Here is a 27971-nt window from a genome sequence, read left to right on the forward strand (position 1 = left end):
AGGGGACGAGTCCGGGGCTCGTGAGGGGACGAGTCCGGGGCTCGTGAGGGGACGAGTCCGGGGCTCGTGAGGAGACGGGACGAGTCCGGGGTCGGGGAGGGGACGAGTCCGGGGTCGGGGAGGGGACGAGTCCGGGGTCGGGGAGGGGACGAGTCCGGGGTCGGGGAGGGGACGAGTCCGGGGTCGGGGAGGGGACGAGTCCGGGGTCGGGGAGGGGACGAGTCCGGGGTCGGGGAGGGGACGGGACGAGTCCGGGGTCGGGGAGGGGACGGGAAGAGTCCGGGGTCGGGGAGGGGACGAGTCCGGGGAGACGACAAAGAAAGGGACAGGACGGCCCCGGGGCCGAGAGAGGACTCCAGAGAGAGGGTCAATGAGAGGTATCCAGGATCCCGGTTGTTAGGGTGATGGGGAGGGAGATATCCGGGGTACTGTTGCTGGGGGTGATGGATGAGGGGTCCATCCTAGTTAACAGTGTTATGAAGTGAGAGGGGTAATAGTGTTGTTAGGTGTGATGGGAAAGGGGGTATCCCAGGTAACTGTGTTATGAAGGGAGAGGTGTACTAGTGTTGTTAGATGTGATGGGGGAGGGGGTATCCCAGGTAACGGTGTTGTTTAGAAGGATGAAGGTTCCAGTGTTGGTTGGGGGTGATACGGTATCCTAGATGAGGGTGATGGGGGTATTCAGGGTAATGGTGTTGATAGGAGTGATGGGGGTATTCTAGGTAACTGTGTAGTTAGGGGTGATGGGAGAGAGGTATCCCAGTTACAGGTGTAGTTCGGGTGATGGGGGGAGGGGGTATCCTAGGTAACTGTGTTGTTAGGGGTGATGGTGGGGGGACGTATCCCAGTTACCGCTGTTGTTAGAGGTGATGGGGTATCCTAGGTAACTGTGTTGTTAGGGGTGTTGGGGTATCCTAGGTAACTGTGTTGTTAGGGGTGTTGGGGTATCCTAGGTAACTGTGTTGTTAGGGGTGATGGGGTAGCCTAGGTAACTGTGTTGTTAGGGGTGATGGGGTATCCTAGGTAACTGTGTTGTTAGGGGTGATGGGGTATCCTAGGTAAGTGTGTTGTTAGGGGTGATGGGGTATCCTAGGTAAGTGTTGTTAGGGTATCCTAGGTAACAGTGTTGTTAGGGGTGATGGGGTATCCCAGTTACCGGTGTTGTTAGGGGTGATGGGGTATCCTAGGTAACAGTGTTGTTAGGGGTGATGGGGGTATCCTAGGTAACAGTGTTGTTAGGGGTGATGGGGGTATCCTAGGTAACAGTGTTGTTAGGGGTGATGGGGGCATCCTAGGTAACAGTGTAGTTAGGGGTGATGGGGTATCCTAGGTAACAGTGTAGTTAGGGGTGATGGGGCATCCTAGGTAACAGTGTAGTTAGGGGTGATGGGGCATCCTAGGTAACTGTGTTGTTAGGGGTGATGGGGTAGCCTAGGTAACTGTGTTGTTAGGGGTGATGGGGTAGCCTAGGTAACTGTGTTGTTAGGGGTGATGGGGTATCCTAGGTAACTGTGTTGTTAGGGGTGATGGGGTATCCTAGGTAAGTGTTGTTAGGGTATCCTAGGTAACAGTGTTGTTAGGGGTGATGGGGTATCCCAGTTACCGGTGTTGTTAGGGGTGATGGGGTATCCTAGGTAACAGTGTTGTTAGGGGTGATGGGGGTATCCTAGGTAACAGTGTTGTTAGGGGTGATGGGGGTATCCTAGGTAACAGTGTTGTTAGGGGTGATGGGGCATCCTAGGTAACAGTGTAGTTAGGGGTGATGGGGTATCCTAGGTAACAGTGTAGTTAGGGGTGATGGGGTATCCTAGGTAACAGTGTTGTTAGGGGTGATGGGGTATCCTAGGTAACAGTGTAGTTAGGGGTGATGGGGCATCCTAGGTAACAGTGTTGTTAGGGGTGATGGGGCATCCTAGGTAACAGTGTTGTTAGGGGTGATGGGGCATCCTAGGTAACAGTGTTGTTAGGGGTGATGGGGGTATCCTAGGTAACAGTGTTGTTAGGGGTGATGGGGTATCCCAGGTAACAGTGTTGTTAGGGGTGATGGGGCATCCTAGGTAACAGTGTTGTTAGGGGTGATGGGGCATCCTAGGTAACAGTGTAGTTAGGGGTGATGGGGTATCCTAGGTAACAGTGTAGTTAGGGGTGATGGGGGTATCCTAGGGAACAGTGTTGTTAGGGGTGATGGGGTATCCTAGGTAACAGTGTAGTTAGGGGTGATGGGGCATCCTAGGTAACAGTGTTGTTAGGGGTGATGGGGCATCCTAGGTAACAGTGTAGTTAGGGGTGATGGGGGTTTTTTCCTAGGTAACAGTGTTGTTAGGGGTGATGGGGTATCCTAGGTAACAGTGTAGTTAGGGGTGATGGGGCATCCTAGGTAACAGTGTTGTTAGGGGTGATGGGGCATCCTAGGTAACAGTGTTGTTAGGGGTGATGGGGCATCCTAGGTAACAGTGTAGTTAGGGGTGATGGGGCATCCTAGGTAACAGTGTTGTTAGGGGTGATGGGGTATCCTAGGTAACAGTGTAGTTAGGGGTGATGGGGGTATCCTAGGTAACAGTGTTGTTAGGGGTGATGGGGCATCCTAGGTAACAGTGTTGTTAGGGGTGATGGGGCATCCTAGGTAACAGTGTTGTTAGGGGTGATGGGGTATCCCAGGTAACAGTGTTGGTCATGTGTACTGTAGGAGGGAGGGGTCAGGTGTAGGGTTGCCGCTTCATCCATTTATACCCGAACACAATAATTACACAGGCTCTGAGGCCAATTTCTTGCAGATAAGGCACCGAGTGTAACGACCACCATAACCAGCCCCGTCCCCGTGTCACTCATACGTGTTCGGTTATATAGGGATGAGGCGGCATTCCTAGTCAGGTGTCGGCCCTCACTATCTTGTTGTGGTCGGTGACCAGCTCGTCGATGTTGTCCAGGTACATCTCCTCCATGGCGGGGCCAGGGATGACTCCAGATCTCCGTGACAGATTTGGCGCCGCGGAAACCACGCACAGAGCACGGACAACACATGCGCGGAAACCTCCTCTCTGATTGGCTAGGGCGAAGACTCGACAGCTCGTCCGACCAATAAAAAACAGCCCGCCGTGCGACTTTAACGCACGTGCGCGGTGTCTGCTTCTCATTGGCCGGGCGAGCTGTCCTATCGTTCCCCTGAGCCAATCACCATGTACACCTCCGTCCTGCGGGAAGTGGTTAACCCCTTTGTTGCCGGATGCTGTCAGTCACGTGGTGAGGATAGTCCGAGCTCTGCATCATCTGCTCATTGTCCCTGTTCAGGGGGGAAGCTGATATAAATGGGGAGTCCGGTATATGTATGAGCTGGAAGGCTCTGAGCACACCTGTACAGGTGGAAGCCTGCTTTATGTGCAGTAAGGGCGGATGTATTTCCCTTTTAACCACTTACTCTCAAGAGGATTCCCCCTCCTTCCTGACCAGGACATTTTTTGCATTTCAGCGCTGCGTTCCTTTAACGGACCATTGCACGGTCATGCAACGCTGCACCCAAATGAAATTTACATCCTTTTCCCCCACAAATAGAGATTTCTTTCGGTGGTATTTGATCGCCTGTGCAGTTTTTACATTTTGCGCAGTAAAAAAAAAAGACTGACAATTTTGAGAAAAAAAACTATATTTGTGACCTTTCGCTATTAAACATGTCCAGTAAAAAATTTTAAAAATCAAATTTCCTCACAAACTTAGGGCAAAATGTATTCTGCTCCGTGTCTTTGCTGAAAAAAATCCCAATATGTGTAAATTAATTGGTTTATGTGAAAGTTATAGCGTCTACAAATGGCGGTATACATATTGGATTTTTTTAAAAAAAAATTTTTTACTAGCAATAGCAGCGATCAGCGACTTATAGCGGGACTGTAGTGGGCATTCTGACACTGGGAGGGGGGGGGGGGTGACTTTGGGTCACTGACATCCCCAGTGATACCAATACAGTGATAAGTACTAATAAAAAGCACTGACACTGTACTAATGGCACTGGGGAGGAAGGGGTTAACATGTGGGGTGATCAAAGGGTTAACTGTGTGCTGTTTTACTATTATTTAGTTCAGGTACTTATATAGCGCCATCAATTTACGCAGCGCTTTACATATATATTGTACATTCACATCTTGCTTACTAATCTGCATGTGATCACTGATTGGCCAATGAGTGATCACATGATCGGGACCTCGCACAGAGGTCCCGTCCGATGATTGGTGTTCCGCTGTGTCCGGAGGACACAGCAGGCACCAGACTGCAGTGCTGCGCGCTCCCAAGGAGCGCGCACAGCTAGAAAATGCGGCTGCCGTTTATGAACGGCAACCCGCCCCTGGAGTGTCACCGTCCGGCCGTTCATAAACGAGGCGGACGGCAAGTGGTTAAATCTGCCTAGCAACAAGAATAAAAATAAAACTGCGTCAAAAATGCAAGTGCAAAAACACAATGCAGAAACTGCTGAAATGCAACCTGCATAGGTGTGAACCTCGCCTTAGAGCAGTGGTTCTCAACCTGTGGGTCGTGACCCCTTTGGGGGTCGAACGACCCTTTCACAGGGGTCCCCTAAGACCATCAGAAAACACATATTTCCGATGTGTAAAGAGCAGCTACTGTGTAGAAAGCAGCTGCTGTGTTGAAAGCAGCTACTCTGTTAAAAGCAGCTACTGTTTTGAAAGCAGCAGTATTGGAGGTAAAACGACACTCATGAATTATAATTACTGGGTAAATAATTTTATGGTTGGGGGTCACCACAACATGAGGAACTGTATTAAAGGGTCGCGGCATTAGGAGGTTGAGAATCACTGCCTTAGAGCATGGAATGGAGCTGTCCTGGCTAGACTCAGGAAGGACACTGGACACAAAGGGGTTTATTTACTAAAGCTGGAGAGTCTAAAATCAGACTCCCTTCTGCATAGAAACCAATCAGCTTCTAACCTCAGCTTGTTCAATGAACCTTTGGCAATGAAACCTGGAAGCTGATTGGTTTCTATGCAGAAGGGAGTCTGATTTTGCACTCTCCAGCTTTAGTAAATAAACCCCAAAGGCTCAACCAGTAAAGTGAGCACCACATTTTAGGGGGTGTTTATTGGGGGAGGAAATAAAGATGGTTGGAGACCGCTGTGCTTTAGGAGAACCAGGCACAGCTGAATAAATGCAAGAATCTGAATTTTTTTTTTTTTTTGGGGGGGGGCGGGGGTTATAATTGTGAAGGATATTTATTTTTTTTTTTTCAATTCAGCTTTTATTTTGATTGTGACTCATCAGCTGCACCATCCAAGAGGAGGGACCGAAGGTGTGAGGGCTGATCTCAGATCTCACACACAGTCTCCCAACTTCTGAGTTTGCTTAACAGCATCGAATAACAGAGCCCTTTAGTTACATAGAAATGTGATGGTAGAAAAAGACCAAGTGGCCCATCGAGTCTGCCCTTTTTTTTGTGTTTTTCTTTTTTTTGGGGTGGGGGGTTGTTGACTTTTTTTTTTCTGGGTATAGCTCTATGATTGTCTCAAGCATGTTGGAAGCTATTTACTGTTCACTGACTCACTACCTCTGCTGGAAGTTTATTCCAAGCATCCACTACTCCTTCAGTAAAATAGTACTTTCTGGGATTAGATTTGAACTTCCCTCCAGTTAGTTTAGGGTCCTGTCCTCGTGTTCTTGATTTTGGTTTCATGTTGAAAATCCTGCCCTCCTGAACCTTATTCACCCTCTTGACGTAGTTAAAGGTTTCAGTCATGTCTCCCCTTTCCCTTCTTTCCTCCAGACTGGACATGATAAGTTCCTGAAGTCTCTCCTGATATGTTTTATCCCCCCGATCTTTCACCATTTTTGTTCCCCGTCTCTGGACTTGTTCTATCTTATCAATATCTTTTTGTGAGATCTCCAGAACTGGACACAGTATTCTAAATGAGGTCTAACTGCAGATATATATGAGGGATCAGGACCTCCTTCCTCCTGCCGGTGACCCCTCTAGCGATATAAAGATCTATATAGAGAGATCAGGACCTCGTTCCTCCTGCTGGTGACAGCCTAGTGATATAAAGATCTATATAGAGGAATCAGGACCTCCTTCCTCCTGCTGGTGACAGCCTAGTGATATAAAGATCTATATAGAGGAATCAGGACCTCCTTCCTCCTGCTGGTGACAGCCTAGTGATATAAAGATCTATATAGAGGAATCAGGACCTCCTTCCTCCTGCTGGTGACCCCTCTAGTGATATAAAGATCTATATAGAGGGATCAGGACCTCCTTCCTCCTGCTGGTGACCCCTCTAGTGATATAAAGATCTATATAGAGGAATCAGGACCTCCTTCCTCCTGCCGGTGACCCCTCTACTGATATAAAGATCTATATAGAGGGATCAGGACCTCCTTCTTCCTGCCGGTGACCCCTCTAGTGATATAAAGATCTATATAGAGGGATCAGGACCTCCTTCCTCCTGCTGGTGACCCCTCTAGTGATATATAGATCTATATAGAGGGATCAGGACCTCCTTCCTCCTGCTGGTGACTCCTCTAGTGATATAAAGATCTATATAGAGGAATCAGGACCTCCTTCTGGTGACCCCTCTAGTGATATAAAGATCTGTATAGAGGAATCAGGACCTCCTTCCTCCTGCTGGTGACCCCTCTAGTGATATAAAGATCTATATAGAGGAATCAGGACCTCCTGCCGGTGACCCCTCTAGTGATATAAAGATCTATATAGGGGAATCAGGACCTCCTTCCTCCTGCTGGTGACCCCTCTAGTGATATATAGATCTATATAGAGGGATCAGGACCTCCTTCTGGTGACCCCTCTAGTGATATAAAGATCTATATAGAGGAATCAGGACCTCCTTCCTCCTGCTGGTAGCTCCTCTACTGATGCATCCTAGAATTCTATTCACTTTCCCCACTGCCTGACCACACTGTTTGCTCATTTAGCAATCATCTGAAATAAGTACCCCCAAGTCCTTTTCCTCTGAAGTGCTGGCCAACACAGTACCCCCAATGTTGTCCTCTCATGTAGTTGATTAATTTCTTTTAGCTACAGCCCTCTGTTCTTTGATACTGCAAAACACTCAGGAGTTGGGAGACAGCAACTGGTAGTTTGGGCTAGACAGCATCTGATTGGTCAGCTGCTGACCAATCAGATGCTGTCTAGCCTGAACTGTCATCACTGCAAGGAGAGGAAAGAAAGCAGTGGGGATTTCAAATCCTACCACTTTCTCTCCTCTCCTACCACTGGCAGTAAGCATGGGATCGGTGCAGGGAGGTTACCCGCATCACTCCTGTGTGAACTCGGGGTATGACAAGCCTGGGCTCACACAGGAGCAGAGGGGAAACCGCATGCGATTTGGACAGGAATCTTATTCCTGTTTACATCGCATGCTAATCTTTGCGGTGCAATTTGCATCTATTAGCACAAATTGCACCGCAAAGCATCAGTTAAGGTATTGGTAGTATTTTCACGAGTGCTCGTGTATCGGTACAATTCCTACAATATTCCATATTAGTTCCACTGTGCTTCTCTAAGGCCCTGGTGCCCGACCTGCAGCCTGAGGGCCACCATGCACATGGTTAGTGATGGACCGAACAACTGCCTGTTCAGTTCACGGTCAAACATTTGAACCTAACGAACATTCAACCACAAACTTCAAACTCAATGCAAGTCTCTGAGACTCGAACTTGTAAATTCAAAAGTGCCCATTTTGAAGGCTTTTATGCAATTTATTGGTCATAAAACAGGTATGGGAACTCAGGGACGGCCCTGAGGGACGTGAATCAGTGAAAATTTTTTTTCTAAAAAAGTACCTTTTTAAAGCAGTCATTTTTCATCACTTAAAGTGAAAAAAAAAATTCCTTTAAATACCATGCCTGGAGGGATCCCATTAAACTACCTGGAAATTTGCACATCTGTACAATGTATAATAAAAAAAAGAAAAAACCCCAATAAAACAGCATGGGTTCCCCCCAATCCTTACCAGACCCTTTAGGTCTGGTAGGAAGATTAGGAGGGACCCCACAGTAACAATTAAAAAAAAAAAAAGTGCGTGGGGCTTTTTAAGGGGAACCCCATCCCACAAAAATGGGGGTGAAAGTATGGGGTCCCCCAAAATTCCTACCAGACCCTTGATCCAAGCACAGGCCTTGCAGGCCAGGAAAGGAGGGACACAAGCGAGCACCCTCTCCTCCTGAACCGTACCAAGCTACATGCCCTCAACATGGGGTGGGTACTTTGGGGTAGGAGTGCCCTCCCCCAAAGCACCTTGTCCCGATGTTGATAGGGACAACAGCCTCTTCCCTACAACCCTAGTCTGTGGCTGTGGGGGTCTGCGGGGATGACTTATCTGAATTTGGAATTCCTCTGGCTCCTCCCTTGTGAACGAGTATGGGGTACATAGTCCCGCTACCCATTCACCAAAAAAAAGTGTAAAATGTGAATAAAAACACAACTTGACAAGTCCTTTATTTAAAAGAAAAACCAAAAAAATGGTTCCATCGTTGTAATCCATCAATCGATCATGGCGTCCAGCATTCACTCGTCAACAAAAAGAAGAAACCCGACGCCCCCTGACTCATCTGCACCCGCTGAGCACTCGCCACTGAGATTTGCCATCAGATGTAAACAATTGGGCAGTGCTGTCGCCGCTAGCTCCATCCAATTGTGCTGTGATTGGCCAAAGCATTAAACCTGCACTGTCAGAGCACAGTACATTGATGGCGGCAAGCAGCCCGCTGAACAACCTTGCTGAACACACGAAAGGCCAATGTTCAAGTTGAACTTACATTTGACTCGAACATCAAGGACATCAGTACATGATGTTTGAGGATCACCCTCAGCCCTTCCAGTCAGTAGAGGCAGCACTGATTTGTAGAGACCTTTACGAACAGTAATCTCCAGCAGTTTCATGTAACGTGTTCCTAGTTTCTGACTGTCTCCTACAACATGACTTCAGTCTCCAAGCACTCCTGTAAAACAGTCTCTGATCGTTTCCTCGAATACATCTTCAGTCTATGATGGTCTTCTCTAGCATTACATACAATAAATATAGTATATGTGGCCTTTGGAGATCATGGTTTGAGGGCCCCTATACCTATAGCAGTGTGTTTAAACACATGTCCAAAATGCGGTGAAGGACAAAAGATGAGCTGAACTACCTGGACCACCTTCAAAAAAATGCCAGTTCTCTGGCTGCCTCTGCCTTCAATACTTTGAGTCACTGACTTGTAATAAGAATGCAACATGTAAAGTCACAGCTTCTTCCGGACCAAAAACTGGGAAAGTATTGAAGCCCAGGAGTCAGCACCACAACCAGACAATTAGTTATTGCTCACCCTTCCATCAAATACAGTCTTCTATACCTTGATGGGTATAGGTTTCCACTAAAGTGGAACGATCGTCTCCCAATAAAAACCTACGTACTGCAGCACTTGCTGGTGCATCGGCACTTAAGTTTTCCTTTGTCCCCATGCAGTCTCACAAATGGTTGTCAGTTCCGCCAGTTAGATCAGCTTCCTGTGATGGGGTGACAACGATGCTGCACTGCTCCTGAATTTAGAGCTGCCACTCTCATGTAGGTTGTTTACAGTGGAGTGGGTGAGATGTTGTAGGGAGTGTGGCTGTCAGCATTGTCACTGCTGATTCATAAGCCTGTAGCTTGTCATTCAGCACCTGACCATACCTAGTCCTGCCCATTGCTTTCTGGATTGACAGCACTGCCTCTGCTGCTAAAACCTTCCCACTGTGAGCTGCAGTGTCTGGTAGAGGGAGCGCGTGAGACACAAATGTAGGGGGACTTGGTTCACTCAGGGAAAGTAAAGGGAGCTCTTTTGCATTTTATGAGGCTTGTGCATAACAGTGTCAGGGACTGAACCCAGGACCTCTGCTGTGTCTGGCAGTAACACTTCTCTCTGAGCCGAGATGCTGGACAGCACCCTGTCTGATTCTATTGGATAGTCCTGCCTTGTATCTTGTTTTCTGCTGGACATTGAAATCTATGCTCTGCCCATGAACTTCCTTATTGAAGACATTAAATTACTGGTACTTCTATATCACAGTCAATTTACGCAGCGCTTTACATATATATTGTACATTCACATCAGTCCCTAACCCTCAAGGGGTGTACAATCTAAGGTCCCTAACTCACATTCATACATACACATACTAGGGACAATTTAGACAGGATCCAATTAACCTCCCAACATGTCTTTGGAGTGTGGGAGGAAACCGGAGTACCCAGAGGAAACATACGCAGGCACAAGAACATGCAAACTGCAGGCAGGTGGTGCCGTGGTTGGGATTCATACCAACAACCCTAGTGCTGCTAGACGGAAGTGCTAACCACTTAGCCACAGTGCTGCCCAAGTCATTTCTCTGCACTTCCTATTTGCCAAATTATTGTGCCTTCTCTCCAGCCAATATCTCACTCTTGTCACATCTGCTGCCGCCCGTATCACCACTACCACTTGTTGCCCTCTTCTGGCTTGTTCACAGACTCCTGACCTTTAGCTTGTTCATCTACTATGCATCTGCTTGATCCATACATGCTATATCTACTACTGGACTCTGGCTTGTTCACCTCCTTGTGGGGCAAGACTGAGGACCGTGACCTGGTACTAGCAGTCATCAAATCCCATCTCTGCAAATCTCGTGAACACCGGTTTGCACTTAAACCCTGCAGCTCACGTGAGCCCCCGTCATTCACCAGGGTCACCTGCTTGTGTACCTATTCTACTCGGTGGGAATCTCTCAACAGCTATAGCTACTGGTCTCTGAGCCTGACCAAGACACATAGGGGTTTATTTACTAAAGCTGGAGAGTCCAAAATCAGACTTCCTTCTGCATAGAAACCAATCAGCTTCCAGGTTTCATTGCCAAAGCTTCATTGAACAAGCTGAGGTTAGAAGCTGATTGGTTTCTATGCAGAAGGGAGTCTGATTTTGGACTCTCCAGCTTTAGTAAATAAACCCCATAGTAACTAGGTTTGGGACCTGTTTAGACACACAAAAACCTTTAGATGTACCTTCAGGCCTTCTCTAGTGCTGTACTGCTCCTGTGATGCATCTTATGCACAGCTTGGCGTAACCTCCTGCTCTAAGCAAAAACATAGCTGTCAGATGTAAATTGGTTCCTTTTGGTGCTGGAGGGTCATGGGAACTGAAGATACTCCACATCAATGACACCAATTTCAGTCTTCATTCACAGAAGGCTGTCATAATAGGGGACAATCAAAATGTTCAAATCAAACCACCTTGTCAAAAGGATCTATTGAACAAGGGTCATCATTTGTATGCCAGGAAAAATGTCACCAGCACACCTAGGATCACCAATATGGGTCCAAAGGTTTTAATAAACGATCACATAGTTACAGCAAGGCAACGTTTCAGAGTCTCGCAGGACCCCTTCATCAGGCATGTGATGTTACATGCCTGATGAAGGGATCCTGCGAGACTCCGAAACGTAACGTTGCCTTGCTGTAACTATGTGATCGTTTATTAAAACTTTGGACCCATATTGGTGATCCTAGGTGTGCTGGTGACATTTTTCCTTGCCGATTTTGTTCGGTTCCAGCCGAAGGTCGCTGCAGCACCCACTTATACACACAGCCATTTTTAACGCAGGAACGTGTGCGTTTGGATTGTACACTTGCATCATTTGTATGCCACACACGATGGTGGGAGCTGTTGGCACCATGAGTGCAGAGTTCTGTGCTCAGCATTATATGACATTATATGGCCCATCTCATGCTGGAAATAAGTCAAACGGAGATGGTTTTTTTGGAAATATTTTAATAGTTATTGAATGTTCTACATCTTACAGTAAATATCGTACAGTTACAAACTCTTGGCTTAAATGTTTCAGGGAGATCTAGAAATGATCATTAAAATAAAAAGAGCAACAAACTTTACACTTCATATTCACAAGGCGGAGTCCTGGGGCTTTCACGGTCATCTACGGTTAAGGAGCGGAGACCTTGGAAGACTTGGCTTTGCTTTTCATTTGTTAATACCCAGGAAAGCAGAAGATACCAAATCCAATCTGTTTACTAAACATTACTCCACAAGTCAAAAAAAATATTTCCCGGATAGTAAATTAAGTGGGGTTTGCAAAAAGCCTCATTTATGGTAGATCACATCCATCAAATGACTAATTTGCTGGAAACACCTGCCTATTCCTTCACTAGAATCCAGTGACATCACTGTGGTACTCCAGCGTATCAGCTCAATGGAAGCCAGTGACGTCGCTGTGGTACTCCAGCCTATCAGCTCAATGGAAGCCAGTGACGTCGCTGTGGTACTCCAGCCTATCAGCTCAATGGAAGCCAGTGACGTCGCTGTGGTACTCCAGCCTATCAGCTCAATGGAAGCCAGTGACGTCGCTGTGGTACTCCAGCCTATCAGCTCAATGGAAGCCAGTGACATCGCTGTGGTACTCCAGCCTATCAGCTCAATGGAAGCCAGTGACATCGCTGTGGTACTCCAGCCTATCAGCTCAATGGAAGCCAGTGACATCGCTGTGGTACTCCAGCCTATCAGCTCAATGGAAGCCAGTGACATCGCTGTGGTACTCCAGCCTATCAGCTCAATGGAAGCCAGTGACATCGCTGTGGTACTCCAGCCTATCAGCTCAATGGAAGCCAGTGACATCGCTGTGGTACTCCAGCCTATCAGCTCAATGGAAGCCAGTGACATCGCTGTGGTACTCCAGCCTATCAGCTCAATGGAAGCCAGTGACATCGCTGTGGTACTCCAGCCTATCAGCTCAATGGAAGCCAGTGACATTGCTGTGGTACTCCAGCCTATCAGCTTAATGGAAGCCAGTGAAATCGCTGTGGTATTCCAGCTTATCAGCTTAATGGAAGCCAGTGACATCACTGTGGTACTCCAGCCTATCAGCTCAATGGAAGCCAGTGACATTGCTGTGGTACTCCAGCCTATCCTTCCACAGGGAGCATGCTATAGCACTCCAACCAATGCATTCACTGAAAACCAGTGATGCTGCTGTGGTACTCCACCCTATCTATTCCTGGAAGTCAGTGACATCAATGTGGTACTTCAGCCAATTCGCTCACTAGAAGCCAGTGAAATCACTGCAGTACTCCAGCTTATCTGATCACTGAAAGCCAGTGATATTGGAAAGGTATTCCTACAATCCGATCACTAGAAGCCAGTGATATTGCTGCAGTACACCAGCCTATCTGATCACTGGAACCCAGTGATATCACCGTGGTACTTGCACCTATCAGATCACTAGAAGCTAGTGACATCGCTGTAGTGCTCCAGCCTATTCTTTCAATAGAAACCAATGAGATCTCTGTGGTACGTCAGCTGCTCACTGGAAGATGGAAGCATCTTGGTGCTGTGCCATATGCCTATGAAGCTGAATTTTGATCTACAAAAAAAAAATGTCCCCTCCACTGTCTAAGTCACTTACAGAATAGTAGGCTACTATTAGGCGAAGTTTTATTTGCCTTGCATCTCCGCTGGACTTTAAGAGAAATAAATTTCTATTGAAGGCCAAGTCCACCGAAGCATGATATTTCAGTTTTGCATGGCTGTTTCACCCACTAGCTTTTTTTTAAATCTCCTTAAAGCCTGTTGATCTGACCACCAGAGCTTCCCATTTGGTCCATCCATAACCATTATGGTGGGTCTTGGTGGAATCTCCATTTAGATTACGCTATGCAGAATCCACCAGAAACACCCAATTGATTGACTTCTTAATCAACTGCAGGGGAGAGTGAGTGGAGTTGGGAACCTTCTAAGAAGATATCCTCTCCCATTGCCAGCTAGGGCTCTGGTATGAGTAGAACCATCTAGTTCTCCTTTCTTGAACGGACTCTCCATTTAATCCTGCAGAGAATCCACAAAGGGGTTGTAAAGAAGCCTCAACCACAAAGCTGGTGTCACCTGTTAGATTCTCCACAGAAAGAGAATGCTCTCCAATGTCAGAGGGTTCAACTCACAGCAGACCATTCAGCACTGCTGGACCAGGCTAGTTGGACAGTTCAAAAACCCCAAAAGATCAAAAGCTGTCCTAGTCAATCCTAAATAGATGTTCCATTTTTACACACGTAACTGCTATAAACATTGCCCCAAGAATGATGGTGGTAAAATCCCACTAGCTTCCAATAATGTAACCCAAGTAGATTTAAAAAATCCCATTCAAAGAACTTTCTATCACCTTTAATACCACTAACCTGGCTATGTACTTCATAGAGGTAGCCATCTTGGGTTCTATACAAGGAAAAAAACTTTGCTTTTCCCTACCCAATCAATTTTTCTATTTTATGCTCAAATTCCTCCTAGCAGTAAAGAGATGATCACTGCTTAGTGTTAAAGAAAACATACTTTGGATCCCCCATACACTAGGCCCAAGATGGCTGCTTTCAGGGTTCTAGAAGTGACCCCACCAATATTCACCCTTCAGCTCTCAACATCGTATTCCACTAATTAGAGAAGTCTATGCACTCGTGATCATCAGGGCTTGTGTATGAACTGGGAGTTCAAGGAGGAAATTGTTCTTGTTGTCCTTAAATAAACTGCCACTTCTGCAAATCAGTCAAGAGTTTGAGCATCTTGTATGGGCACACTTTTCGTAAACCAGATCCACAGGGTTCCTGCAATAGAAGTGTGCCATAGCAACAAACTCTTGCCACCTCTTCCTGTTAATTTGAAAACGGCACTCCGGCAGCTATAGGCAACAAGAAATTTTCCATCAAGCACAATTCTCGTACCTCAGCCTCATATGTATTTATTATTCATTAAAATAAACTGCAGCTGCCAGTCAGGCCAAATAATCACTTCCAACAGCACAAATAATACTATTTTTTTTTTTTTTTTTTTAACCTTAAGGCTGAACCCCTGGGGAAAAAAACATTTATCCTTGCGGTGTATCTACTTACCCACTGCAAGGGTTAACTGCTTGTTTTCTCTAAGGGATGATGAATAAGGCATTATACTTGCCTTATTGCTTGCTCCCCTCTGGTGTCTGATGCTGTAGAACATGGGTGGGCTCCCATTGTCCTTATATAAAATGCAGGACTGCTAGTCCTGCATGGCATAGGGTGACATCAGAGAGCTCCAGTCAAGCAGTGAAAGGAAGAGGCTTTGGAGGACCAGTCACAAGAATAGGGAAGGGGGAATAAGGGAAGTGTATCACATTTTTTATGATCTCTTAGACAAAATGAGCAGTAGTAAGATGGATCCACTGCAAGGGTAAAATATTATTTTTCCTGAAGTTCAGCTTTAAAGGGGAAAAAAAAAAAAAAAAAAGCTACATGCTCCAACCAAGACAACTGCAAAAGCCCCAAGACTTGTGTTTCTGAAATGTTCTGCATCATTACATTTCTTCTAGTTAAGTTTATTAAACATCAACTGCTCAAACAAAAACGCAAATAACACTTATGGTAAAATAAAAAAAGTGTCATAAATTACATAATCAAACTGCAGAAAAATTAAAAAAACAAAACAAAAACACTAACCGTCGTTCCTAAAATTACAAGAGCAAATACTCGTACACACAGATCAGCTTGCATGGAGCTGACTATCGGGGCCAAGAAAACTATCAATATGCATTTTTTCAAGTCTTGCATTACATTATATTTAAAGCAAAGATATATTCCATTTATATTTATATATACGCATATAAGGGCTTGCTTACTAATGGTATAATTGTAGCACTGAACGGATATAACTACTATATGTTCATACTTTCCCCTTTACAAGGATTTGAATGTGGATTGTACACGATGTATCGATTGTAAGAAAATCCTTCTCTGCTTTCATCTCCACCTTATTAAAAAAAAAAAAAAAAAAACTGAGCAGTGATCCATCTTACAGAAAAAACATCCCAGACATTAAAAAAAAAAAAGACCAAAGCAAGTGACTATGCGGAGGGTTGGTATACAATGTACACGGAATAGCAGCTTCAAGATCAGTTTGTAGGTCAGGAGGTCCACTAGGCCGGGATCAATGAACCGGAGTGAGTGAAGTAGTGCGAAAATCAAAACAACGCTTGGAGGGGAGTATTTTGTCAGATTGTTTGTGGTGCCAAATGCAACTAATGAAATGTGAATTTCAGTCTCCCAGTGCAATATGAGGGACTGAAAAGAAGATTGCTTGCAAGACAATTTTTTTCCCTGAATTGTTTTCTAAATGAAACGTGCTGACCTGTTCTGTTCATCAGGGGAAATATGAAAACTAAAGTCTCCTGGTAGGGTCTGCAATGGGCACCTGTAAACACCCCTCTCTCTCAGCCAGGTTTAAAACATCAACACAGGGGCTGAAACTGGCACAAGTAAACACCCTGCTCACACTCTGCCAAGTTTCAAACAACAAAGGGGGCTGCAATGGGCACCAGTAGACACCCCCCTTTCTCTCTCAGATACGTTTCAAACATTAACAAACGGGGCTGCAATGGGCACCAGTAAACACCTCTCAAATAAGTATCAAGCATCGACACAGCCATACACAGTCCAATAAAGGAGGATTCACAGCACACAACCTTGCCATATAGAAGTAGAGAATAGATTTAATTGTTTGCCTTCATTTAATTGTTTAATTCACAGCACACAACCTTGCCATATAGAAGTAGAGAATAGATTTAATTGTTTGCCTAGGTGTTGGGAGTTTATCTCAGACTTGTATGATTCCAACAGCTTAAGGGAACAGAGGGAGGTGGAGGTCGCCTGGATCAGCAAATGTTGGGGAATATTTAAAGGACCATGTCCCATACCAAATTTAAGGTGCATTTAAACCCAAAACCAAATATTTAATACAATGCAGCTTACCAGTTCTTAAGGGTGGCGGATGCATCGGATTTATTTTTCAGACTTTTTTTCTCTAATACATGTATGAATTATTGTTATATCACTGGCAGTTTATGCTGAACTTTAAATACTGTACATTCACATCAGTCCCTTTCCTCAAGGAAGCTTACGATCTAAGATCCCTATCTAACATACATATACACATTCTAGGGCAAATTTAAACAGGTCAATTAACCTAGTAGGGAAATTGACTGCTGTTTACATTGGCCCTATTAAGTGTGTATGCATGTCTTTGGAGTGTGAAAGGAAGTCGCAGTGCAGACAGAAACCCACACAATCTCCAAGCAGATAGTGTCAGGTTCCCAGTGCTGCAAGGCAGAACTGCTAGCCACTAAGCAACATACTTCCTGTCTGAAGGGTGGCTTTGCTCACTCCACTGTATCCATGGAGGGAGCAATGGTTATCACCCTAAGACAAGACTACAGACACCTCTTCTTTATCTCCATGACATGGGGGCAATGGAATTACTTTTAAAAAAAAGATTGCTTGGAAGATATTGTTTGATATAGGCGGTCAAATCCATTCACAGGAAGTTACAGGGCCTATGTTATTCTGACAAGATTAATAGGTAATTTCTGTACATGCTGAAAATCCTCTGAAAGAGGAAAATGAATGCAGACACCACATCTAAGGACTTGTAAGCTGCATTATATTTATGTCCATGGTTTTCGATAACCTTTACCTATGTCCCCAACTGCAAGCACCAAGAAGTGCCTGTGTGACACAGAAAAGGCCCTTAAGGATTCCCCAAACCCAAGTTATATACCATATGCAAATTCCAGCAAGTCAAATCTCTGGCACTCTTCCTGCTTTCCACAGTACAATACAAGAGTCACCAATAAAACAAGCACAGTCATTGCATTGTTGGAAGTTGGGAATGGCCACCAACTTGGTTGCAGATTTGAATAAAAGTTGTCAGGTCAGATTCTTGGGGGCACTGGATAGACATAATCTAGGCATGGGTGCCATCAATAAGCTTCACTTTTTGAACTGCTTTTTAGTCTATTATGATGAGAAGTTCCCTTTAAGTCACCAGGTCATGGAAGCAAGTGATTCTTCCATGCTATACTCACCCTGGGCCAATGATCTCACAATAGTGCATTTATGTAAGAAATGAAGGTGAAATGTTAATATTAATCTAGGAATCACTTGATGCCGAAAAGGTTCCCAACATTATAGCAAGGTTTTTCAGGAAATGTTCATTCCAGTAATCTTAAAATAAACTGTAAAACCCTAAAGCAATCCGAAAAAGAGAACGTCACATTTAATGAAGAAATATTGGATAGTAATTTTTGTGGCTTCGCAGTTCTGCAGAGAGGCTTGTGGACATCAACAGAAATAAGGTCACGGAGACAGGAAGTGTATGGGTCTGACACGGGAAGTCTGTGTAGGATTGATGTCTGATTTGGGTGAATGGAAACGGTCACTGCACATACACATTTGATATTGTAGAACAATCTGCAGCAGTATAGAAAATGTGCATAGCTCTATCAAAACTTACACATGGGAGTTTAAATCTCACTGTTGACTACATTTTGTTGGTGGGTTCCCCCAAAAACAGGAGATGCCCGATTCCCATCTCCACCGCCTTGTGCTCAGCACAGCTGGCATTCCCCCCCTCTGAATATAGGGCTAGTTGAACTGTAAGAGCAGTGGTGTCCTACAGTATGCTTCAGTGCTTGGCTGTTCTGGGGAGTGCAATACAGAGTAAATGGAGAGTTACATGACCTATTAAAAAGGAATGCACTGTGCTAGGGAAAAAAAAGTGATGCCAGAATTTTTACTTGCCAGTGTCAGACAGCACTGTGAAGAGAAAATGTATTGACATTTACTATGCTGACTTATTACAAAAAACATAAAAATGAGGAAGTGCAGGGCTTCTGGCAGGGAGCTGTAATGGGCACTAGCAAACACCCCACTTAGATTTCACTTGGCTTCACCACAAATCAACAGTACACAGTTCAACAAGATGTACTCACAGCACAAAGCTAGCCAATCAGCATCAAAACTACATGTGTTCTCCCTGCTGATCAAACACTAGGTGTGATCCAAGGTCTCCCTAACTGCATATTACAGAGAAGTCTTTAAATACTGCGTAGCTTCTCTTTATATTTCAGAATGAAACCCTCAGACTTTAAACTTGAAACACAAAATCTGACAGGTGCACTCTGCTCATGGGGCTGAGGAGAAGGTCATTTTACTTCAACATTGGATTGATTACCCTTCTAGTATGCACTGCTTCATGCTAGCTTTTAACTGAACAGTTGTTAGTTCAGCAAGGCATCATGGAAGCAAGGTTCTTTCCTCAAAGTGGAAGTAAAGCTAGGTGTCTTTTTTTTTTTACCTAAATCATTGTATGCATTAGGAAAAAAAAAAACAAAAACAACATTTTGTGTTCTACTCTTCCCCCATACTTACCCGAGTCTGATCTCGATCCAGCACTGTGCATGAGAGATGAGGTTCTCTGCTCTCCCTCTCCTCACTTGCTCAAAGGCAGCTTTGGGAGCCATGGGCTTCTGCTGCTATCAATCACAGCCAGTGAGGAGAGAGTGGAGAGGTCGAACTAAGCCATGCTCTATGTGTCAACGGGGACACACAGCGTGTTTTAGGAGCAAGCACATGTGTGCCCCCATGGCAAGTGGCTTGCTAGGTGGGTAATTGCCTGGGGAGAAGCCAGGAGCATCGATGGGGAGGAGGACCGGGGCTGCTCTGTACTAAACTATTGCACAGAGCAGGTAAGGATAACATGTTTGTTATTTTAAAAAAAAAAAAAAAATGTAGATTTACAATCACTTTACAAGTACAAGCTGAGAGGGAGCAGGTACACATATGGGGACTGTTTTATGCATGGTCCTTGAACAGATGGTATGTTTTTTGGACCAAAAAGACTGGGCACAAAGGGCAATAATGTTTACTATGTGTTTGAAGCTCCACCTTTGTATGTAGCTGCAGATTTCTTAGCAAATGCAGATTAATATGAAATGGTTAAAATGTACACAAAAGGTGGAGTAAAATTACCCAGAAAAACTATTTAGGGGTGTTTTAGCTATACATGTGCATACATGTTTAATGTACTGTGCCTACCCAGCCACACTCCCTTGCTGCTTAGGTGTTGTAAGTTAGAAAGGGAGGTGAGGTCATGCCTCCCCCCACCCAATTTGACAGTGTTTGGGTCTGGTTACTGGCCCACTCACATGAGCTTCCCAATGCCAAGAAGTGATGGCATTGGAGGGTGGCTAGGTAAATACAGCTACCTGGGGGGGGGGGGGGGGTGAGCTATCTGCAGACTCCATTACTGTGCTGTGAATGGGCAAAGTCCTGTTCCCTTCAACTATGGATACTTAACATATTCCCTGATAAAAAGGGCACCACTAGAAGGAACATTTGTGTACAAAAACAAGATTATGGATCAGCAAGCCTGTAAAAATGTGAAAGTCATGTTAAAAGTTGCTGGCAGCTAAATGTTACACTACTGACCCAAATAAAACTAAATACTCTTAAATTTCTGTATAAACAGGTAGAAAGGGACAAACAATGAGCACACAACACTTCACTGACACCCTCCTAGTCCTTTAAAGAGAAAAAAAAAAATTTTTTTTTTTTTTGCACATGCACACACAAAATGTATTGCTTAAACCTAATCTCTCCCTAGTAACCTCAAGTACCGTTAGCAGAAGAAAGAGTAACAAGTACAAAGTACCTTTACAAAACGCCTACGCCAATATTGTGCGTCCAGGGAGGAGCAAGTCTATTGGTCAAGTAAAAAGCCCCTCCCCTCTTGCAGGAGGCAAGTTATTGCTACTACTTTTTCATCGGTTCCTTCAACGTCAAACCAGCCAGACCGCGCCACTTCTTGGAGAGCCAATTAAAAAGCCAGACAAAGAACAAACTGCAGCCACAAAGACCGCACACACAGTGCAATACGACATAACAACACTATACGGTATTTGCAACAAACATATCCGATGTACAACGCTGCTCGATATACAAAATGCTGGAAAATAGCAGTTTTAACGTTTTCCTGAAAAGACTGGAAACATTTTGTGTTAAAAGCCAGTAAAACCAATACACAAGAAGGTGACTATGTAGGTGTTGTAGCTTTGAGGGCATAATAGAGTGGCGCTGGACTATGTGGATTAAACAGATGCAGATTTGCACTGCGGTAGAAGAGCCATTCACACCACAATACAGAGCGCTGCAACACATGGGTTTGAGGTGCGTCACATTAGTCCATTTTGAATAGAATACCAACGCATGAAAAAAATGCATCCTGCACCTTTTTTCAAAATAAATTGCACTGCAATACACACAGCAATAGCATCTGTGCATTATGGGGCACTTCAGTGCAGGTGCATTGCAGCGTACTGTAGACAAGTTCTGGGTGCAACAGACAATGAATGGTAATACACTGCAACAAAAAATTAAAAAAAAAAAAAAGTATAGAACCACATGTTGTGAGCAAGTCCTAACATTTCAGCAGCAGAAAAAAAAAAAAGACTTCTACCTAAAACCTTTAACTTTGGATCAGGAAGTTGTTTTTTTTCTTCCCCCAGAGTTCCCTGGAGGCTCTTAAACCCAGTACACACAGTCTGATGGCCTCTTCCAAGTGCAATAGAGATGGTAGAATTGTAGATGGGAGAGCCATGCCAAGTTATTGACTCCCAAGCTGCAATAGAGATGGTGGCCCTGCAGGATGTGAGAGGCATGCCAAGTCATTGACTCCCAAGCTGCAATAGAGATGGTGGCACTGCAGGACGGGAAAGGCATGCCAAGTCATTGACTCCCAAGCTGCAATAGAGATGGTGGCACTGCATGATGGGAAAGGCATGCCAAGTCATTGACTCCCAAATTGCAATAGAGATGGTGGCACTGCAGGATGTGAGAGGCATGCCAAGTCATTGACTCCCAAACTGCAATAGAGATGGTGGCCCTGCAGGACGGGAAAGGCATGCCAAGTCATTGACTCCCATGCTGCAATAGAGATGGTGGCACTGCAGGACGGGAAAGGCATGCCAAGTCATTGACTCCCAAGCTGTAATGGAGATGGTGGCACTGCAGGACGGGAAAGGCATGCCAAGTCATTGACTCCCAAGCTGTAATGGAGATGGTGGCACTGCAGGACGGGAAAGGCATGCTATGACATTGACTTCCAAGCTGCAAGTCCATAATTGTACCTCTGGGTTCTAAGCCCCCTGGTCTCTCTGGAAGTAAAAAGGAACAGGACCTGTCAGAATATGAGAACTCATGCAAATTCATGGATGGTTATGTCACTTTGCTTATTCAGGGCAAACCGATAGCCCACTTCACCAGACAGTTAATGAGCCATGCCACCTCCCCATACTAGAGCCCTTGTTGATAGAGAGGGGCTTCCAGGTATGAGGGAGCTAGTGACCTTCTCAATGTCAGTGCCATGACAGTGCTCGGATCTGAGCTGCAACTCACCAGGCCCCAACATTGTCACATGGAGGGACTCATAGGATAACCGCCCCAGTGTAGACTCCAACACTGGACCTTAGACCATATAGGATTCTGCATTGGGAAGCAGCGGGTTGCTATGCATGCCTGGGCTGATGGGCTATATGCAAACAATGTTACTTTGCCCTGATTAGGAAAGGTGAGTATCTTTTTAGCAAGCCACAGCCTGCCCATGGTCCATCCCAAATTTCAAAACAGAATTGTGAAACGAATGACCAATACTGAAAATCACCAATAAAATGGCAGCTTCCAAAAAAATTAAAAAGGGGCTAGTCTGTAGTGTATTCTGAGGTTTAGTGTTCTAGAAAGCCAGGCTTATCGGAAATTCCAGTGCTAAGCTGAGGTAATCGTGTAATCATGAATGGAAGGGATGGGGGAGGGGATGGCTGCCAAAATGTACATTAAAACACCACTTAATACCTATATGATGGTCTCCAGTTACGGTAACTAAAAACATTTACAGCTACAGGCACGGGCAAGTTGGTCTCTCCTTGGCAACGGGGGAACTACAATGTCCGCTTTGGAGAAGTCGGAGGTTGCAGTTCCTCAGCCACGAGAGAGATGCCAGTTGCTTGCGCCCGGACTAAGGCTTGTATATTGCATATCTGCTGCAGAGGCTTCATACATCTTTGCGTCGAGCAGATAGTCGTTGAACTGGACAGGCGGCTGTGAAAGGTGGGAGTCGAACTTTCCTAATAGGAGGGTTAATGTGGCTCACTGCTTTGCCATGGCAGGCCCCAAACTACTGTACATCGTGGAGTAATTGTTCATTCCTATACGAACATGCAAACTAGGACTGAGCTATCTACAGTAACACTCAAGCCTTTCTATCCATAACACTGTCTCACAAATACAACATCTCATCAACTAGAGTAACAGACTGGACTGCGTGCGAGTCCCAGGCGCCGGAATACGGGTACAATTGTGGTGTATTTGTGATAGTACATTGGTATAGTGGTCTTGTGCCGCTTTTATAAACTGTTTAGATGAGGGGGCAAGGCCAATGGCGGGGATGTTTGATGCCCTCCAACACAAAAAAAAAAAAAAAAACAAAACACGAGACACGTCTGTATTTTGTGCTTTTACAGAAAAGTGGCGGTTATTACGTAACATCTAGAATACTTCTAGTTTTTCCCACAAGAAAAAAAACTAGTATAGCAGCCTCGAATTTCATTGCAAAAATAAAACAAAGCAAAAAAAACAAAAAAAAAAAAGTTGCATTCGTTTCGTAGTTTTCTTGTGACAAAGTGAGCGCCATCACAGCTTCGACAAGAACAGAATTTCCGACAATTCTCTAATGCCAGACAGTGAGCTTTGGAAGACACAATTTTAAAACTGCGTTTATGAAATTTGGAAAACCTGAATGAGGAGGGGAAAAAAGGAAAAAAAAAAAAAAAAAAGATGAAAGCAAAATATTTCAATGAGTGGTGGAAAAATGACACTGTGATCATAATAATAAAAAGCACAGAGACGCCAGCGATGATGTAGGCGGAGAAGAGGGCGGTCTCTGTGCTTGGGAACAGCGAATGCGTGACACATGGAAAACAGAAAAGGTGGCGGCTTACAGAAAAGCAGCTTTTACAAAAACACTAAGAATATTAAAGTGACCGATGCACTTTTTTTTGTGTGTTCTGTTGTTTTGATCTTGCAGACAGACTTGGTGCCGCTCGTCAGTTGTTCCAGCACCCATGTAAGACTTGAGCGTTTGCATACAATGTTTTACTCCAGACCTGTAAGATTAAAAAGAAAAAAAAAAAGAAAAAAAAAAGGAAAAAAACAATAAAAAAAAAAAAAAGTTTGGTCACAGATATATGTCAGTTTTTCACATTCTAGCTGGCTTAATGCAAACATATTCACAAACACACATGTAATATTTTATATTTTTAATTTTGGATAGAGCAAGGGAGGGTTATAACCCCCTGTCAGATTTTAGATTTTTCATTTTGGATAGAGCAGATTTTGTTTCACCATCTGTATCCCATGTTGGAGATTTCCTTTCACTTCCTGTCCCATAGCCAAATAGAAAGTGAGAGGAAATCCCTGAAAATTAAGGGAATTCCTTGGGGACCCCCAGGTCACCAGAACTAGTATTCATCCCTTATTTGGGATTTTCTTTTTCTTTCACTTTTAATGATGACAGTACAGAACACACACAGAGAGGGTGTATCTCCATAATGAGAACACAGACAACGTACTGATGTTCTAATCTCTCTCCACTCTCTCCAAAACGAAAAAAAAAAAAAAAAACAGCTTTGCCTTTAGTTACTTTAAAGTGGAATTCAAGAAAAAAGCAGGCTATGCATTAAGCAAGTTTCTTTCCTGCAAAATGGACAAAAGTCCATCCATTAAAAAAAAAAAAAAATAGTTATAATCCTACACCCACAGTTGATCCAGAGGAAGGCAAAAAACCCAGCAAAGCATGATCCAATTTGCTCCTGCAGGGGAAAAAATTCCTTCCTGATCCCACGAGAGGCAATCGAATATTCCCTGGATCAACTTTACCTATAAATGTTATATCCAGTTATATTCTGTGTATCCAAGAAAGAATCCAGGACTTTTTTTTTTAAAGCAATCCACTGAGCTGGCCAGAACCAACTCTTGAGGGAGTCTATTCCACATTTTCACAGCTCTCACTGTGAAGAAACCTTTCCATGTTTGGAGATTAAATCTCTTTTCCTCCAGATATAGAGCGCCCCCTTGTCCTCTGTGATGACCTCAGGGGGAATAACTACACCGAGTTCACTATATGAACCACTGATGTATTATACATGGAGATCATATCCCCCCTTATGTATTATACATGGAGATCATATCCCCCCTTATGTATTATACATGGAGATCATATCCCCCCTTATGTATTATACATGGAGATCATATCCCCCCTTATGTATTATACATGGAGATCATATCCCCCTTATGTATTATACATGGAGATCATATCCCCCCTTATGTATTATACATGGAGATCATATCCCCCTTATGTATTATACATGGAGATCATATCCCCCCCTTATGTATTATACATGGTGATCATATCCCCCCTTATGTATTATACATGGAGATCATATCCCCCCTTATGTATTATACATGGTGATCATATCCCCCCTTAATCTCCTCTTCGCAGGAGAGAATACATTCAGTTCCTCTAATCTTTCCTCATAGCTGATCTCCTCCATGCCTCTTATCAGTTTGGTTGCCCTTCTCTGTACTTTCTCCAGTTCCCCAATGTTCTTTTTGTGAATTGGTTCCCAAAACGGAACTGCATATTCCAGATGAGGTCTTACTAATTAATGATTTGTACCGGGGTAATATGATATGATATCTCTCTCTGCAGTCTATACCTCTTTTAATACAAGAGGATTTTGCTCACTTTAGAAGCCGCAGCTTGGCATTGCATGTCATTATTAAGCTTGTGATCTACCAGAACCCCCAGATCCTTCTCTACCATTGACCCCCCCAAGTTGTACCCCCCCCCCAGTATGTATGATGCATGCATATTCTTAGCCCCCAAGTGCAGAACCTTACATTTATCAACATTAATCCTCATTTGCCACAGAATTGCCCAATTACACAGAGCATTGAGGTCGGCTTGTAAATCGGATACATCCTGTAAGGACGTTATTCCACGGTCAGCTTGGTGTCATCTGCAAAGACTGAAATGGGATTTATAATCCCAGATCCTTTATGGTTTTGACTTAATGGCTGAAACTGCATGCGTCAGAGCAATGCGTAATGGGGAAGGGGCCCTTGCCGGGACAACTGTGTCACAAGCATTGCTGTTCACCGAGGTACCATAAGAGGTCTCCCTAATCCCACCATAGATCTGGATACACCATATGAGCATGGCTATTGTACTTACATAGACAGGCCAGCAGATTACCAGTGGGGAGGTACATAGCTGTACGCTGGGGTTCCTTGAGCTCTGTATGTTGGCACAGAGACGGGATGTGCTCCTATGGCAGTGTGCTGAGGAGTGGTCAGTAACGTGCCTGGATAAAAATAAGAGCACTGAAAGTCAATGTCTGTCCTACTAATGCAATAAGATTCTGTCGTTCATAGACAGCCTGCTTTATTACTAGATCATCCTGTGGTACAGAGAGATTGCAATTAGCACAAATAATCTGGTGTACTGTCCTCAGGGCCCAATACACATCAGTTCTCACAATGCACTCGCCTTCCTGTTACTAGTGCCAAAAATTCATGTGGATACATTTCCGGTGCGGAGACTTCCAAAACCAATAAAGCTGTGCTAATTCAAGAAAGTCCAGCCAACAGGGAAGGGAAGGGGAGTGGACTTAATCTGTTGGCTTTAAAGCTAAAATCTAGTTCCCTGCCCACCATGGACTCCTCATTTCCCTTTTCCTTGGCACAATAAAATGATTTTACATGTTTTCAATGACTGCCTTAATTTAAAGAGGAACTTCACCTCCACAACATTCCTTCTGGGGCCACCATCTTCAAATATCCCACACGTGCACAAATGTGCTGCAGCTCTGTCAGGTATTTGGGACCTGCAGTAGATCTGTGCGTGTGCAAAAATGCCACTGGTGTCTGGGCTCTTGTAGAGACCTGATGTGTGTGTGCATAAATAGCCCAGCATGCACAGACATACTGCGGGTCTCTACCAGTTCCCAAATACCTGGTAGTGACTGGCATCTTGTCTGCTCATGTGTAGAACTTCACAGTGCATAAGCACCTGTCTCCAGGGATGCATGGTATGGACATACCATGAGGCAGTGGGAGGTCCCTACTGTCACATATAGTTGGAGATCGTAGACCCTCCATGCAGTCTGCACACTAGCAAAGGTACACAAGGAAAACAGAGGAACAAGGACACTGAAATGCTTGAAGGACACAACAGGTACAAGCAGAAACACACAGAGTCACTGGGAACAGGCTGAAGAACACTAGGGGTACGGGCATCACAATGGACATCACTGGGAGACACTTTTAAACAAAACACTAAGGAACAAGGGGAATCCAGCTACCCTCTTAGGGAAGGTTGCTAGTGTCCCCCAGTGTTTCCTGTTAGGAAACACTGGGGGATACTAGGACATTTCTGGGGACGCCAGCAAACGTCTCCACTAGGGGGACGCCAGCAAACGTCTCCACTAGGGGGACGCCAGCAAACGTCTCCACTAGGGGGACGCCAGCAAACGTCTCCACTAGGGGGACGCCAGCAAACGTCTCCACTAGGGGGACGCCAGCAAACGTCTCCACTAGGGGGACGCCAGCAAACGTCTCCACTAGGGGGACGCCAGCAAACGTCTCCACTAGGGGGACGCCAGCAAACGTCTCCACTAGGGGGACGCCAGCAAACGTCTCCACTAGGGGGACGCCAGCAAACGTCTCCACTAGGGGGACGCCAGCAAACGTCTCCACTAGGGGGACGCCAGCAAACGTCTCCACTAGGGGGACGCCAGCAAACGTCTCCACTAGGGGGACGCCAGCAAACGTCTCCACTAGGGGGACGCCAGCAAACGTCTCCACTAGGGGGACGCCAGCAAACGTCTCCACTAGGGGGACGCCAGCAAACGTCTCCACTAGGGGGACGCCAGCAAACGTCTCCACTAGGGGGACGCCAGCAAACGTCTCCACTAGGGGGACGCCAGCAAACGTCTCCACTAGGGGACGCCAGCAAACGTCTCCACTAGGGGGACGCCAGCAAACGTCTCCACT

At 45.0% G+C, this 27971-nt stretch overlaps 2 protein-coding genes across 3 annotated transcripts in view; both read right to left on the reverse strand.

Moving 5' to 3' along the window:
* The window catches only part of POLD3 (DNA polymerase delta 3, accessory subunit), a 52604-nt gene extending 49576 nt beyond the window's left edge, over window positions 1-3028 (reverse strand). For both annotated transcript variants that reach the window (XM_089659846.1, XM_089659845.1), the window contains exon 1: window positions 2886-3028. In XM_089659846.1, coding sequence (XP_089515972.1) covers window positions 2886-2942 — 57 coding nt within the window. In that variant the 5' untranslated portion in view covers window positions 2943-3028. The remainder of the gene's footprint in view (window positions 1-2885) is intronic.
* Window positions 3029-11755: 8727 nt separating this feature from the next.
* FAM168A (family with sequence similarity 168 member A) overlaps window positions 11756-27971 on the reverse strand; it is a 181258-nt gene continuing 165042 nt past the window's right edge. Inside the window, exons 7-8 of the mRNA XM_089659847.1 lie at window positions 26152-26281; window positions 11756-24022 (exon numbers count right to left, since the gene is read on the reverse strand). Coding sequence (XP_089515973.1) covers window positions 26169-26281 — 113 coding nt within the window. The 3' untranslated portion in view covers window positions 11756-24022; window positions 26152-26168. The remainder of the gene's footprint in view (window positions 24023-26151; window positions 26282-27971) is intronic.

The sequence above is a fragment of the Staurois parvus genome, unplaced genomic scaffold (assembly GCF_062004578.1).
Source record: "Staurois parvus isolate SC_StPar_1 unplaced genomic scaffold, SC_StPar_1.0 ptg001192l, whole genome shotgun sequence".
NCBI lineage: Eukaryota > Metazoa > Chordata > Amphibia > Anura > Ranidae > Staurois > Staurois parvus.